The sequence below is a fragment of the Vidua macroura genome, chromosome 8, assembly GCF_024509145.1.
Source record: "Vidua macroura isolate BioBank_ID:100142 chromosome 8, ASM2450914v1, whole genome shotgun sequence".
In the NCBI taxonomy this organism is placed as follows: Eukaryota; Metazoa; Chordata; class Aves; order Passeriformes; family Viduidae; genus Vidua; species Vidua macroura.
In genome coordinates, this window is record NC_071578.1 from 26,490,932 (window position 1) to 26,507,213 (window position 16,282).

The following is a 16,282-nucleotide window of genomic DNA, read 5'->3' on the forward strand; positions in this document are numbered from 1 at the left end:
AGACTTTCTGAGACCAGGCAACTGAACAAAGCCAAATGTCAAAACTCTCCATACAGTTTTTATCTGTTCTTACCTCTGCAGCTGTAAAGCACAGGCAACGTGTACTTCTGTCTAATCTCATTTATTCAAGGTTTTCAAATAGCTAGTCAGATACTCTTCAGCCATCAGTGCCTTCCTGTAAAATAGATCTTGACAAAACTCGTAACAGGTGGACTCAGGTCGTGTACTACTTAGCAGGGTTTATCTGACACTTGATTCATCTGACTTTCACATGAAGTTAAGTAAGCCAGGGTAGAATTTCTATCATCTGATGGGATTTAAGTACAAAAAAAATCCATGTAATGCAGAACAGCAAAGCTGATGTGAGTCTAAGCTCCACCAAAGCCATGGGCTGCTTTGCTTTTGGTTTCAGGTCCACTCCTAATTAAATACTGGAAGAACTCTCTGTACAGCAAAATTATGAAAATTTGTCCCTACTTGCCCAGTGACATGGTCTGTGAGTTTCACTAGCATTTCTTTGCCCCTTTCTTGTTGGCAATGGGGCACATTCAGGGTAGGAGAAGAGTGGGCTTGATAATGTGTTTGAGATAGGTTGTGAAAAAACAGAAATTAAGACTAGGAGGTGTTTATTAGCTCATTTATATGCCCCAAGTTTATGGATGTGACATTAATGATGAGAGGTACTCTGAAGCACACTCTGGGATACTCTTAGTCATCTTCCCCCACAGACTGGGGAGGGCAAAGAGATGGGCATCCTAGATTAGAGTCATACAGCAAAATCCATCTGATCTACAAGTCAGAGGTTCAAGTCCAAGCTACTGACAAGGTTCTCCTTATACACACTGTCTTTGATACCTATTTTGGCACATGGTGACTACTGCTCCAGAGAGGTCCTTTTCTTCCCATTGACCAAAAGCTGGAGCTTAGACCTCTAACTAAAACACAGATCACTGGACATGCAAAGTTTGGGTGAGGATTCCCTCCTGTAGTCAAAGACAGAGGACTAGGGCACAGTGGACAGCCCTGTCTTTCTGCAGCCACACATCACTTTATGACCAGCTCTCAGTAACCAAAACTGCATGTGACTGTGCCATTTCTGAATGATCTCCTGGCCTTACGTAGCACTACTGTCTGTTCAGCCTATATTCATGATGAACTTCTCTTGGAAATGCAGTCCAAGGATAGGCTACGATGCCCTAAATTGGGGTGATCTATGTGCCATGCCTCTAGCCTTTACTCCCCAATCAGCCAGCTGTTTATATGTGCTTCCTAACTTCTTTTACTGTTTCTGGATTCAGTTCAACATCATTGCAACTGCCTCCTCTCCTGTGCCTAGTTCAACACTTAGCTCCATTTATTTTATAGGCTCTCTATCCTGTACACATTTCAGCCTAGTTCCCCAGCTGTATTTATAATATATACTGGCCTCTTTCAAATATAACCATGTGAGGGTTGACCATTTCTCTTATTTTTGATATTTCCAGATCAAGTCCAGGGTAAAATCCTATATTTTAGGCCTCAAGAAGCGTCCATGGACAATATATGGAATATGCATGAGTGGCGTCCTTTCCACCATTTCTGTTACAATGGTGATCTCCACCATCATGTACTGGAAAAGTGTGAAAAGATCCAAGCTCCACCCGCAGGGCAAAATCCGCAAAATTATACGGGGACCTCCAAGACGCACAGTGTGCTAAGCTGGAAAATGAACTGGCCATTCATTTGTCCTTAATATGCCATATGTAGCTTATGTCATTACTGATTTCTTTTCTTTCTATAAACAAAGCTCTTTAGCTCCACTTATCTCCCCTACCTCAAAGAGTTTTGTTATGTCTGTAAAAGAGTACTTGAAAACAGAATGCAGCACATATCTGCTAACTACTCATTTGTACACTGACATTTTATAAGCAGAAGCTTTCTCCTAATCCTTTTCAATGCCATGTTCAGTAATTGAACCAATTATTTTCTTGTTCCATTCTTGCAAGTTAAACACTATGGTCACATGCAGGAATCTGCCCTAATTTGGTGGCAGTGCTTCTGTAAGCTTTTGTGTTCAAGTCATCTACCTCACAATATTATAATGTTTACCCAGTCTCCAGCCCCATCTAAATTCTCCACAACTGAACTGGCTGTATACTTCTCATATTTTTTTTTAGAGACAACTTTCATCAATCAGCTCTACTTGTAACATATTTTGGACAAATGAAATTCCTGGGTCACTGTCTGTCCCCTAGAGTAAGTCATGTGTTTTCTTTGTACTCCTTTACAGACTCTTCACAAAGGGCCTATGGCCGCCTTTTTGATGCAAACTAAAGATAACCCCATGAAAGCCTTAGGAGTGCTAGCTGGTGTCATGGGCATAATGGTGCTGATAACTATCATGATCTCTACTGCCATGTTCTGGCGCAACAAGCGGTCCAACAAAGTCATGCCGGTGAGAAGGATCATAAAAAAGAGACAGATGCCGCCATCCCGGACAGTCAGGATGGAGTGGCTGAAGTTCAAGAGGCCCAGCAACGCTGCAGAGAAGTTTGTCGTTGAGGAGGACGTGAAGAGCCTACACAATGAGAACAGCAACAATAACGTCCAGGTTGTCCCCGTGCCGCCGGCAGCCCCCCTGCCCCCGCCACCCCCTGCCCTCGCTCCCCGGGGCGATGCCCCAGGGTGGCGGGTGCCGACTGTGTCTGGGTCCCTCACTCCCAAGCATATAATCAAGCCACCGAAGAAGAAAGGTCACAGCAGCACCCACAACGCCCTCGTGTCAGAGCTAAAAATGAGGTTTGAGAAGAGGAATGCAGCTTATGGGGAGCCCCACATCTAGGTGCTCTCAGCAGGCCCCAGAGACTGCAGACTGTGGCTGGGCATGGATGTTTTTACTTGCTGTCTCTTCCCTGTGTCTGTCAGCACCCTGTGAACCAGAGCAGCTTCTCGCTGTGATAGCCACCCCTCACCTTCTGCAAGTACCATCGTGACAGCGGTTCCCTCGGCCGTGTCCCGTGGGCCCTCCCTGCAGCTGTGTCTGACCACGGTGCTGAGTGTACCAGCCACAGCCTCCCCAGGTGAACAGGGACTCAGGTTGCCCCTGGTTTGAAGATCTCTGCCCAGAGCTTGGGTTTTCAAACAAGATGCTCTGCAGCCAAGGCCCTGGTGGATGCTTCTTCTGACCTGGTCTGGCAGGTGGGTTTGAGGTGTCTGAAAATCCATCACTTCAATTCTCAGACCCATTTTTGAAGATGTTGGCCTGGCTGTGGCAGCAGCACTGAGTCGAGGTGCAGGTCTCCTACAGCAGTGACACTGCCCTGTCCCATGCACAATGTGCACAACAGCTGGCGGAGCGATGTGCTCGTGGCCTGAGTACCTTCATTCCCAAAAGGTAAGCGGACAGGCTCGGAGAAGTTCTTTGTTTTCCTGCAGCTTGCGCTGGTTTTGCCAGAGCACATTGACATGATGCTGTGCTTTGCTCCTGCCCTGGACTTGCCTGCTGGGGAGGGACGGGATGGGCACCTCAGCCTTCCCTGGACCAGCAGGGGCAAGATTTGAGCACGGAAGTTCAATAGCAGCACTCAGCACTGCCTCCTTCTGACACTGAGCCCCAAAAGAGCAGGAGCCCAGCAGGAGAAGGACGTGAATAAAAACACTGGGAAGACAAGATAAAACTGAGAGGCAAATGATAAGCGGAAGACAGAGACAAGTGCTGTAAAGTTGCATATGTTGGTCAGGAAAGTGTCTGGAAAGATCATGTGGTGTTGTACACTGCTAGCAGAAGGTGTCAAGGAATATATTTCATCACCTCTCCTGGCTTGTTTTGCACACTGGTGTGTGCAAAAGGAGTTTTCCACAAAATATTGTTATTTCGTATCAGTATTTTTGAGTGAATTAAACAACAGTTGATGGAAGGGGATTGGCAGGGCAGCTGACAGGTTTTTTTTCCTGTTACGTGACAGTAAAAAGGAACCAAGAGCAGAGCACTGGATCTACCCCACAGACTCGCCCTCAGGTTGGTTTTGGAGGAGATGTTTTTTTAGCTGGACCTGTCTGTTTCTCATCCCTTGGGGAGAAGGCAGCACCAACCGAGCTGGCTGGGTAGCAGCACCCTGCACCCTCTCTCTGAGACCCAGCCCTGCAGAGAAGCTGTGCTGTCATGGTACCAGGAACATCAAGGTGGGGAGCACACCGTGTTAATTCAAGGGGTTCATGAGAGTTCTCCAGCTGTCATTTCAGTTGAACCAGCAGGCCTGGCCCTCAGGATCTCCTCTCACTCCAGTAGCTGAAAATAATTCCCCTTTTTGCACCAGGACTTCATCAGTTTAGAGGATGCCTGGTTGAATATGAAATTATGCAGTTACAAGGAAAATCTTGTATTTTTTAACCTGTTCAATCTGCCTAGAAGCCATAGTGCTCGTTGCTCATGTCACCCGTGAGCTGAGCCAGCAGCTGTAGCCAAGAGATACAGGGGAGAGTCCCAGCTGGGGGACATGTCAGGAAGGCTGCTCCCAGAGCCTCTCCTGTCACATCTCTCATTTTCTCTACTGTTTTCTTGCTTATCCCTCCTCCTCGGGCCCTGTGATGTGAGGCCAAGTTCTCACCTGTCCAATTGCCACATCCTTGTCCCCTGGCCATAAGCTGGCTGGAGGGAGGGGACGTGCAGCCCCTGACCCCAGTCCTGCTGCTCTGTGCAAGCACCTGACTTCTGCTGGCTGAATGTCTGCAGGTTCTGCAATGTTCCCCCAAGTTCCTGATTTATTCCCCATTCCACTGTCTTCCCAGTGTTGTGTTATTGCCAGTATTCAGTGTTCATTCTCTAATGAGGAAAGCCTATAAAGACCATTCAATTAAGTCAGATTTAACAGGAATTACAGGCTTATAGTCTTAGAGATTATATTTAAGAGGCAATAAAGATGTTTTATTACTATGTTGTGAGACTCTTTCCCAGTTACTCTGTATTTCAACTTCAAGGTTTTTTTTGTTGTTTTTTTTTTTTAATAAATAAATTTTCTAAAAATCTGCAAAAGGTGCTTCTGTGTGCTTCTGCTGGCAACGATGCCTTGTGCTCACCTGACAGCCATAGGCAGCCAGGCCACTTTTTAGGATGGCCAAAAGGACCCTTCTGTGGGCTGTGAGTCAGGAGAGGGGCTGTGTGGTTTTTGGACAACACCAGGCTGGAAGGAGGGCAGGTGAGAAGCTGGACGCCACTGGCACAGGCCATGGGCAGGGTCACAGGAGCCCCTGGCCGAGCTCCGGTGGTACAGCCCACTGCAGCATGCCCTGGGGCAGGGACGTTCAGTCTGATGCCAGTGTCCGGTGTCTGCGATTTGCTGTGAACTTCCTCCACGTGGTCAGGGCATGTTTTGTCTTGCCCTGGCTGTTTCCTCACTGTGATTCAGCAGCTTTCTCCAGTCTCTACAGTGTGCTGACGTCCCTCCCTGCTGACTGGGATGGAAGAAGGCCGGTCATTACTGACGGTGCTTTGTTATTTACTCCCCCTCACCCACGGCCCCACATTGGTCTTCAACCAGCATCAGCTCATGCCTCACTCTGTACTAGCTGTGTCTGCAGGTGGCTTTCCCAGGACAAGGTTTTCCTGCTTGGCCAGCTCCTGCTGCCCCTTCCTCACCACTTCAGACCCCTGTGACTTGTACTGAAGCTGCCTGGCTTTCTCCATCCCTGCAGCCAAACCCCAGAGCTCCTTGTAATCCAGGTTTCTTTACAATTTGTAACTGTAAAAGGCCAGAGATGAAGCACAGGACCTCTGTGTATTCTGAAAACCTGTCGTATTTATTCCTTTGACACTAAAAGACTGACAAGCCTAGGATGTCCTGTGAAGTATTAACAGTGAGAGTCAGCAGTGACAAAACAGATCTGTTCAAAAGCTGTGCAGTACGGTACAGCAGAAGGAGGTGCTGGGAGAGGAATCATAGGCCCTGAGGAGAGACAGCATGGAAAACACACACCAAAAAACACACCACCACAATTAGAAAGCCAAGCTACCACACAGCATGAAGTTCACAACAGCTGGGGTGTCTAGTCTAGATTTTTCTTTTTGAGATGATCTATAACACATATAACAAGGGCTGTGGGTCTGTGGGCCACATGCTTTGGTTGTGCTGGAAAGCATGAGGTCAAAAAAAGAAAAATAGTAAGTCACATGTCCTCAGACCTCTGAGAATCACAGCACTGAGCTGCTTCACAAGCAGGAGGCAGTTGCTTTTACATGCATCTTTGGGGTTTTTTTGCCTCTAGCAAAGAGGTGAGCTTTGGTTTCAAAGCAGCAGGGTAGGCAGGCACTGTTTGCACTTAGGGAATGTGCCTGGTTTGCATCCTCAGCTCCCAACCCCCTGCTCCACTATATTCTCTGCCCCTGTCCACTTATTCCACTAGCCTGGTTGAAGCACTTGAACTTTTCCTGTTTGTGGTACAACCAAAGCTGTGAATCTCTTAGGGCTGCGTAAACCTTAAAGAGGAGTAAAAAAAAAAAAAAAAAACACACAGCCAAAAAGGAAAAAAAAATCACAACAAACAAAAAACCCACCCCCAACACCAACACCTCTGGTCAAAAAAAAATTTTTTTCTCCAACTAAAATAAAATCTCTTCATCGTGTTGACCCAATCCTCCCCACCATTTGTTGTTGCTGGGCTGTGATGGCAGGCGTGCCCAGCTTCCCTGTCCATTCCCAGCAGCTGGCACACAGGAGAACCGGGCACCGAGCACTGGACAGAGCTGCGGACGCAAATATTTAAAGACACACCTGTGTGGGTGAGTGAGGGGACACTTCTGCCTTTGGCCACAAGCATTGCTATTGGTTCGGGGGTTGCTTTTTGTTAGTGTTGGTTTTCTTGGTGTGTCAGTGTGCGTTGCTCCGTGACAGTGCTGCAGGGACAGCCCGGGGCGATGGCGGCGCAGCTGCACCCACAGCTGCGGCCGGGCAGCCCGGGCGCCTCCATCCCAGGGCTCCCCACGCGTGCGGCCAGCACCGGCGGTGCGCCCGCCGTGCCCCGGGCCTCGCAGCGCAGAGCCGCCCTGGCGCTGTCCTTCGAGACGGCCAGCACCGGCTGCGGCCCGCGGTGGCGAGCGGAAGGTGCCGCAGCGCGGCAGAGCCGGGCTAGTAGAGGTCGGCGCTGTTCCTGTGGGGCGGCCGGGCCTTGCCGGGCTCCGGGCGGTCCGGAGGCCGCCGTGCGCCGCCGTCGGGGCGGCAGAGCCCGTCCTCGCTGCCGGCGGGCAGGCTGTCCAGCGTGCTCTCCTTGCTGCCCGCGGCCTGCGCCGGGCCCCCGCGGCGGCGGCGCGGGCAGGCGCTGGGGCAGCGGGCCAGGCAGCCGGGCAGCGCCTCGGCCGTGCAGGCGTACATGCCGGCCGGCACGGCCAGCACCATGGCGCACACGATGACCACGATGTGGATGAGCTTCTCGCGCTGCTCCATCTGGCTGACGTCGCTGCCCGTGACGAAGACGACGCACTGGCCCTTGCGGGGAGCCTGGTTGCGCACGGCCACGCACACCTCGTACTTGGTGGCGGGCAGCAGGTCGGTCACCGAGTACGTGTTGACGCCGGGCCCGATGTAGATGGTGTCCTTCTGGGCGGCGTCGTAGCGGCCCACAAGGAGGGTGTACCAGGTCTCCCCCGGCTCCGCTGCCGCCGCCGCCGCCGCGAACCACTCCAGCGTGATGCCGTAGACCGTCTGCTTGGCGATGCGCACCTCCACGTGGGCGCCCGGCTCCGCGGGGGCCATGGGCGCCCAGCCGCGCGGCGTGGTGGACGCCCACGGGGCCACCACGCGGAGGTTGATGGCCACCGAGGTGTTGCCCAAGAAGTTCGCGGCTGTGCAGGTGTAGTTGCCGGCGTCTGCTGGCCGTGCCGCCGGGATCAGCAGCTCCGAGCGGACGGCGTCCTCGCTGATGGGCTCCGTGGTCACTGCGGGCAGAGGTGAGCGGGTCAGCAGGGAGCCACCGTGCCCTTGGGCAGCCCCAAGGCCGGTCTGGGACGGGACCCGCCCTGCCCAGGGACAAAGGAAGAGGGGCACAGGAATGTGCCAAACCCCACAGAGCTGACAGCAAAGCGTTGTCTGTCTGAAGGGCAATAAACGCATTGGGCACCCAGGCATGGGAGACATGGGGTGTGTCCGACCCCTGACCCAGTACAAGCAGCTGGAGAAGCTGCTGCGGGCAGAGGCCGAGCTGCCCATTGCCATCAGCATTCTTAGGTCAGGGCAAACCAGGAGAGGCATTGAGGAGACGCACCTACATTTTGGACACATGCTCCATCCTGTGTTAGGATTAAAAATGTCAGTCTCAAGAGGCTCAGACCAAAATAGGTGTATGAAGCTAGAAAGTGTTGGGCTGGAAGTGAAATGCGGTTTTAAGAACAGTGTGAAACCCTGTCATCTACCCAAACAGAGGTGTGTGGCTGTGGTTGAGAAGAAACTGTATGTAATTAATCAGCATGTGCTTGTGAAAAGACACACAAGTGCTGCTACAGCACTGCAATTGAAGCAAATATCAGCCCAGGATTAAGGGCTAATGCTATCCTATTTAGTTAGCTGGCTTATTAGGGACACAGAACCTGTGTGCTGGCTGCCTGTGTGTCTTACTTTACCTGATGAAAATAGCAACTTGTCCTATTGAAGGCTCTTAGTAAAAATAAACATGAGGGAGGATGGATTGGGAGGAAGAGGAAAAGGTCTCATATTACAACACCTTTGCTAAAGAATGTAAATAAGCAATACTTCAGGTAAACAACAACCTCTGTTTCAGTTCATTCCAAACATGAATGGGCACAGACAGGAAACAGGGCTGCACAGTTTTGTGGTTTGTTTTCTATTTCTTGAGAGAATACATGGGAATAGTGTAGGAACATAGAAGTCTGCATATGGGTGTGGGCTCATACAAATACATGTACATGTACATATAATTATACAGAATGTGTGCAAATATATATAGTATATGACATAATAAATTGTGTAGTCTATAATATATAGTAAATATACATGCATATTTTGATAACTACATTTTTATTAAATATGTGCAACTAATATAGGATTAGTAGCTCCTACAATCACGTATCATGAAGAAAGAGCTGCTTCTTAAAATCCACAAGTATGATAATTGTATAAAAATGAGGCCATGCTCCTTTTATCTTTGACTGATATCCTGCATGAAGCAGCTCTTCTTATGCTGGTCAGATGTGCTTAGATGCACAGGATGATTGAGATCATTTGGATAACTGCCACCACAATAACTGTGGTGTTCTAAAGGGGCTGGGTTGCTGTGGTGACTGTGATGGCCTGGAGACCCTATGTAAGTAGAATAGTACAGCATAAATTTTTAATTAAAAAAAAAAAAAGAAGAAGAAGAAAAAGCTTTGCTTACCATTAAATGCCCTTAAAAGTTTGAGTGCATAGGTCCACCAGACAGCCGGGGAAGGGCTGGCTTGCACAAAGCAGGTCAGGGTGATGTTTAACCCTGCTGGGACTGTCAGGTTGGTGTCAAGGGCTGAGGTCAGGGGCTTCGTGCAGCTGTTAAGCTCCACTTCATGAAAAAACTTCCCTGTCCTGAATTTTGGGCCTGAGCAAGTTAAGTAGGAATTCATCAGAATAATAGGTGGGCCCACAGACTTGATAAACTGGACAAATCCCCGCAGGCGACAGTCGCAAATCCAGGGGTTGTCATGGAGGGCCAGGACGGCATTGGAAATAGCTTCTAGCGGCCCCTCCGTCCTCTGGCTTCTCTGGTACACGGGCCAGTTGTAGAAGACATCCCTGGATATGATGGTAAGCTGATTTGAGGACAGATCTAAATAGGTCAGGTTGGGCAGATAGCGGAGTGCGTGTTCTGGAAGGACATCCAGCCGGTTGTGCTTCAGATCCAGGATTTTCAGAGTCGGAGTGTCTTGAAATGCTGTCCATGGCACCGAACTTAATTTGTTCCCTTGCAAGCGCAGCTCCTTCAGAGCTGGCAGATATTCCAGGCTCTTGATGTGCATCACTGTGATGTTGTTAAAATTGAGCCACAGGTACTCCAAGGCACTAACGTTCTCAAAAGACCCACGAGGCAATTCTGTTAGGTGAGAATTTTCTATTCTGATTTTCCGGATGTCCTGAGGGATGTTTGCAGGGATCTGCCTCAGCAGTGCAGACATGCAGAGCAAACTCCTAGGGAGGAAACCAGAAAATTTTCCAGGTCACAGACTACATTTGAAGCTAATAAACCAGTTCCCTATGCAGGTCTGCAAGCACTTGAATAATTATAAGGTATTGTATACGGGGCGTGCATAAGCCATCCATCCATCCATCCCTGGAGTTTATACCAATTTTGCTGTAAAGAATGCAATTAAGTCATAAAAATGGCTATGTATGTAACTACATATCTCAGAGAAATAAGAGAGCTCTCATTCTATGCTCAAGACAGCACAATTCAAGTATTAGAGGTGGCACTACATGCATAAATCTGCTTGGTTTTGGTGCTCACATCATCAGCAAGTTCCTACTGGGGCTGTCTGAGCCACTTCACTGGTGCTACAACAGGGGTAACAGTGTTCTTACCTTCCAAAGTTGTCCTGAGAACAGGAGCATCCTGTGATGCAAGATGAAACAGATGGGTTTATCTTGTGGAAGGCCAGAAGAAGAAGAAAAATATGACAGACAGGGTCCATATTCTCCTTTAAGAAAGCACTGTGCAGGGGTTTGCACCAAACACGCCAACAGCCTCCAAGAAGCAAATCCTATTACCTGTAATCTTCCTTGACGCAGAAATAAATCCTGCTGGGGACCCAACCCTAAGGAAGACATGTAGTGTGGTTCTCAGTCTGTGTCCAAGTGCTAAAAACCACCGCCAGGATCACTCTTGGCATTTCTCCTCCACCTGAGGGGATTCTGACAGACATATTTATTTGGTTGGGAATATGAAGATGGAGCCAAAATCACTTCTTTTGCCAAGCCCTTGCAAATAATTAACCAGGCCAAATTTTTTTTTTTTTTAAATTTCACAGGGTCTGTCTCTATCTCCTATATTTTAATGACTTTTATCAAGGCAGAAAGCCACAGTAAGGGCCAGACTTCAGCTGTAATGTCCATAGTGCCCCATTGCACAGTCCATCCCCCCCAAACCCTGCCTGCAGTGCTGTGCAGGGTGTGTTCTGCTCATGGTGAGCATGAAGCCCGCTCCCCAGACCTAAAAGCATGGAAGCATAAGCATGGCAACTTTTTCCTTTGAAACATAGCTGTGGCCAGTCCATGGGTTTCTCTGAGTCTCTAAAAAGTCAATCTCTTTGTAGAAATAAAAATTTTCCGTGCTGTTCTCTGGCTTCCCTTATAAGATGTGTGCTGGCTACCTTTCAGTCATCTTGAAAAACTAAACCGTTCTGAAAAGGGATTTAGAGTAACCAAATTTATTGATCTCTTTTAAGCCAAAATAGCAGGTTTAGTTAAGCTTTCCAAGGAGTTCTGCGTTCTCCTGGGGCCATCTAGTGTGGATGGGCTTCACTACAGCCTGCACGGGAGCACGCCTGGGAAAAGGGCTGCACCTCACTGCCCGGGTGTGTGATGCTAGGTCACAAAGCAAGATTAACCTGAACCTGCTTAACCTCTAACCTATGGGACCAGGATAGGAAAGTACTTAAAGTGTGGCAGCTTAGAGCTATATGTGGCTCTCATGGTTGTGCTGCTTTCAGCCTACAGAAGACACAGGCTTGATTCTGAAGTGTTTAAATCAACAGGAGCTTTTATTTCATGGCAAATCAGCAAAATGAACTGGTGGGGAAACTTCTGGGGACTGATACAGTGCTCTGTTACTGTCCTCCATGTACAGGAAACAGGCCACAAGGAATGGGCCTGTGGGGATGCTATTTCTGGCAGTGACTCACATCTAACCACAAGCATAGGGGATTTTTATGGTTTGGGCTTTTTAGCTGAAATCTTCTTTATTTGTCTGTGGTGCAGTATTTGATTTTTCAACAGCTGCCCTGTATTCAAACCTGTCAGTGGGCTGGGAAGGGGAAAGGCTGCTGGTCTGTAGCACAGCAGATGCAGCAGCTATAAATCCCCCACTGGGAGGGTGGTGGCTGCTGAGGAGTTTCTTGGTGAAGCTGCTGCTGTTGTAGTGGGGGTGGCACCACTAGAGCCCCTGTCACCTGAGGCACACACTCCCTGTGCACTTTCCATGTAGCCAAACAGAGGGGACACCCATCAGCAGGGCTGGCAGGCTAAACTGAGGATGTTGCAGGAGCAACAGTGGCAGCTACCGTGGGAGGGTGTGTCCTTCCCCATCACCCATCAGCCGCTGAAGCAGAGGGACTCAGGGACCCCCACTCCCACCCAGCAAATGCCACAGTCACTGGTGCCTTTAGTCTCTTTCTGTGGTCTACCATGAAAATATTCCCTAATAAAACAGTTATAGTTTTTATAATAATAATTTTCTATTTTTACACTTTACAGTAATAATAAATATAATTTTACAATAATAAAATAATACAATATATTAAAATAATACATGATTCTATATCATATTATATTATAAAATATTAACTAGAAAATAGAACATAGTTACATATTATATATTATTATTTAATTATATTATATTATATTATAATATATTATCATTATTAACTTTTTATATACTCAAGGTACTTAGTGTAAGTTTCTACTAAAAGCTAATATCTATATTCTAAATCTATATTTCTATTTCACCTTGTGGCTTCATATATTCCATTTCTCTAGGGGTTTCAGTTCAATTCCTGTGCCTGGATTTCCCTCTGGGCCTGTGCCCTGAGGGTCTTGCATTCCAGCATCTCCCTCTCCTATTATATTATTGTATATCAAATTACATTTTATTATAGATAACATATATTATATTATATTATATTATATTATATTATATTATATTATATTATATTATATTATATTATATTATATTATATTATATTATATTATATGCCATAATAATATTATTTTACTATAATAAAATAATATTATTTTACACTTTACCACAGGCAATGACATTAATAAACTATTTATGATGTAATTAGTTAGAAAACTCCTGGGTGTCAGGAGTGAATCCTGGAGTTTGCCCATGGGTGAGCTGCAGGGCCTGGGAACAGAAAACTTTCACAGAGGCAGAAGAAAATCAGTGCCTTGGTATGTTCAGCTTTAGAGGGGATGGGACACCTCCCTGTGAGGGGATCAGTGGCTGAGCCCCCCCAGATCACTGGCATGTTCAGTCAGGCTGGACAGTTGGCAGCCACGAGGGATGGAGACACCCATCAGTGCCTGGGGTTCAAGGCAGGCGGGATAGACAGCAGCACACATGGTACCAGGGAGGCTCTGGGGTGGGATGCTTTGGCTGTGCCAATGGCACCAGGAGAGACAGCTGGAGGGATTGACCACTTTTAAGGCCCAAAACCTCCTTTGATTGAAAGGAAGCACCCTTCCTTGCCACCTTCCCACCCCTCCTCCATGGCCCATGGGGAGGGTCTTAAAGTATGTGGCAGCTAAGTCACGTCTTCAAAAAATCTTTCATGAAAAGTGAAGTTTATAAACTGCTAAGTTTTATAAAGTACTAAAAGGTTTATAAACTACTGGAGTTTCCCTCCATGTACATCTTCAGGCACAATGCCAAATGTCCTGGGATGCAGGAAGCAAAATGATATCCAGGGTTCTCTGTTAGAAATACCTTATTTTAAATAAATGAATTGCTTAACAGAAAAATCAATAAAAAATATTTGCAGTTGTTTTCCATTTCCCACATGAGAATTCCTGCCAGTCTGACCTATCTTCTACAGGGCTAGAAAATGGCCTTTCAAAGAGTGGTGTTATTCAGTACCATGGGCCAATGCTCTGGCTGTTTTCAGGCTGACATTTATTTGCTGCTTGAGAGGCCATTTATCTAAATATATCCAAACCCCAAGTATATTCAGAAGGTTCAGTATTAACCTGAGAGTCCAGTGGTGAACCACTTAACTAAGTTGGATGAATTAGGGTAGAGAGAACGGGGGGGGAGAAGGGGGGAGGGGGAAGTAAGGGAAATAAATCCCCCAGCATTATCCACAGTCATTATGTTCCCTACTGGACTGGGATTTTGCTGCCTTTTTAATTCTGCCCAGTTTATGCCTGCTTGTAAATGTAATGGTCACTATTGTGACAGCAGATGTCCACTCAGTTCAGCTGCTCTTTAACATCATGTGGCATCCCAACTGAAGCCAAAATGCAGAACAAGCTGTCTCAAACTCTGCTCAAACAAGCTGTCAAAATAAATCTCCACAGAGACAGTGTCTATGGGAAGTGGAGTTTAAGAGACTGCGCTCATTGCCAAAGTAAATGCCAAGAGATCACCCACTGTGTGCTGCCAGCTATGGCTGGGGAGTCAAACTCCATCTTGAAATGACATTTCTTCTTGTAAGAAATCAAGTCTGGGCTGATGCTTTTCAGTTAGTCCCTCTGCCACGGCTTTCAGTGTTAGAAATCACTGCTGGGCAAGACATAGGCATTGAAGGCTACTGTTGGGTGTTTCACACAGTGTATGTATCAAAGTGCTTAAAAAATGAGTTGACATAATATGGTTTAGTGGGCATGGTAATATCCTGTCCAGGCTTGTTAAGAAGGAGTTCAATAGCAGATGTTTGCTTTGGTTCTTACAGCAATCTTGAGAATTGACTTTAAACAAGAAAGAAATGGTTTCCTCCTTACCTGGAGGTAAGGATGAAACTAGGTGCCTAACAGCCCTCCCATGACAAACAGAAAATCCAATGAGGTACATCTTTACATGTCTGATACCTCTGAAAAGCTGACCCAGAGCATTGAAGTCACATCAGTTTCCTTAATGGTTTGAAATTTCTCTCATAATTTAGCAAGTTCAGGGTTTCTTCTCTGACCAGTTCCAGACAAGCCAGAGCTTGTGCAAGTTTGTTCCTATTGCCAATTGTGTATGAGCCATCAGTGCAGTAGAGAAAGGCTTGTCTTGAACAGCAGCAGCTGAGATGAGAAACTGCAATGCCTCAGCTATGAGACAGTGAGAGAAGGCACAGGAATGAGAGAAGTCACATTTATTCTATTTGGGATCACTATTTATTGAAAGTACAAAAAATATCCAGTAGAGTCTGTAAAATTGAGCACCTCCACAGTTGAATGTCCCAGGATGATCCCTCGATGGAGCACAAGCAAAGAGGGACACTGCTGGCCCAGCTGGTGCCTTCTCCACAGCCAGCTCACAGACCAAGGCTCGCAGCAGGTGAGGGCTGCTCCTCATCAGGGCTGGCGCAGCAAATGGCCCAGCTCATGTCTCCAGTCAGCTGAAAAGTGAATAATTCTGGTTCCCAGTCAGCTCCTGCAGACCTGACTTACAGGAAGGTCCTTGGGCAGCAGGTGCACTCTGTTCACCACAGGAAAACTTCAGGACAGCCTTGGTTCTTCAGGAGCTTACCCATCCAGGGCCATGGTAGGGAGAGTTCTGCACAGCCCAGTGCTCCTGCTACGTATGTGGGCAGGACCCAGGCTTACATACAGCAATCTTTGCAATTCAGCACAAAAACTACTGGAAAGACAGTTTTTTCCTGACTCTAATAATCAGTCTGGACAAAAATTTAAAACATTTTATTAAACTTTATAAATAAGGAATAGATCTATTATGCACCATCTTTCATCAGTCAATTTGTTGCTTTAAAATATATAATTTTACAAAACTTTATTTGTAAACCTAAAAATCTACACAGTCCAATGATAGAAATAGCATTAATTATTTTATACAGGGACTGACAAATTCTCCCAATACAAGAGAAGTTCCTTATCATAAATGCAAGGAATACAGGGAGTCCTGTCAGAAACTCTTGTGATGTATCCCTGTTGCTGGTATTTATGTTGAGATCAAATGGCTTGTTTTTTCCATCAGGCCAAGTAATCTGACATAAGTGAAACCCTTCTGTACAAGGAGGACTTGCAAAATCCATACAGGGCTCCATTCCAGCCAGTGAATTTTGTTAAGCCACACTGTACATCATCCAGAATATGAGTGGAAGTCCTTCCAATAAATTTACAAACACATTTCAGAACAATTCAGCAAGCTTTATCCATTAGCATTTCAACTTGACTGGATCTTTCCCATTCAACATTTGGCAGAACATATATCATTTTCTTCATGAATAATATTTATTACAAAGAGAAAAATGTTATATACAGTATTACTGCATGAGGGACTTGAGTGGAAAATTACACATCTGGGAATTAGTCTGTGATAAGCACTCAGATTCAAATTTCAGTGAAGCTGCAGAACGTAAATGACTGATCAGTTCACCCTGACTACATTT

General features: G+C 46.8%; 2 protein-coding genes across 2 annotated transcripts in view; one reads left to right on the forward strand and one right to left on the reverse strand.

The window, feature by feature from the left end:
- The window catches only part of CDHR1 (cadherin related family member 1), a 44,751-nt gene extending 40,483 nt beyond the window's left edge, over positions 1 to 4,268 (forward strand). The window contains exon 17 of the mRNA XM_053984345.1: positions 2,270 to 4,268. Coding sequence (XP_053840320.1) covers positions 2,270 to 2,821 — 552 coding nt within the window. The 3' untranslated portion in view covers positions 2,822 to 4,268. The remainder of the gene's footprint in view (positions 1 to 2,269) is intronic.
- A 1,512-nt stretch (positions 4,269 to 5,780) lies between these two features.
- LRIT2 (leucine rich repeat, Ig-like and transmembrane domains 2) lies at positions 5,781 to 10,642 on the reverse strand. Its single transcript, XM_053984347.1, has 3 exons — positions 10,533 to 10,642; positions 9,361 to 10,142; positions 5,781 to 7,906 (listed from the first exon to the last, which is right to left on the reverse strand). Exons 1-3 carry the CDS (start codon positions 10,640 to 10,642, stop codon positions 7,101 to 7,103), a joined length of 1,698 nt encoding a protein of 565 aa, XP_053840322.1. The 3' UTR covers positions 5,781 to 7,100.
- Between the last annotated feature and the right edge of the window lie 5,640 nt (positions 10,643 to 16,282).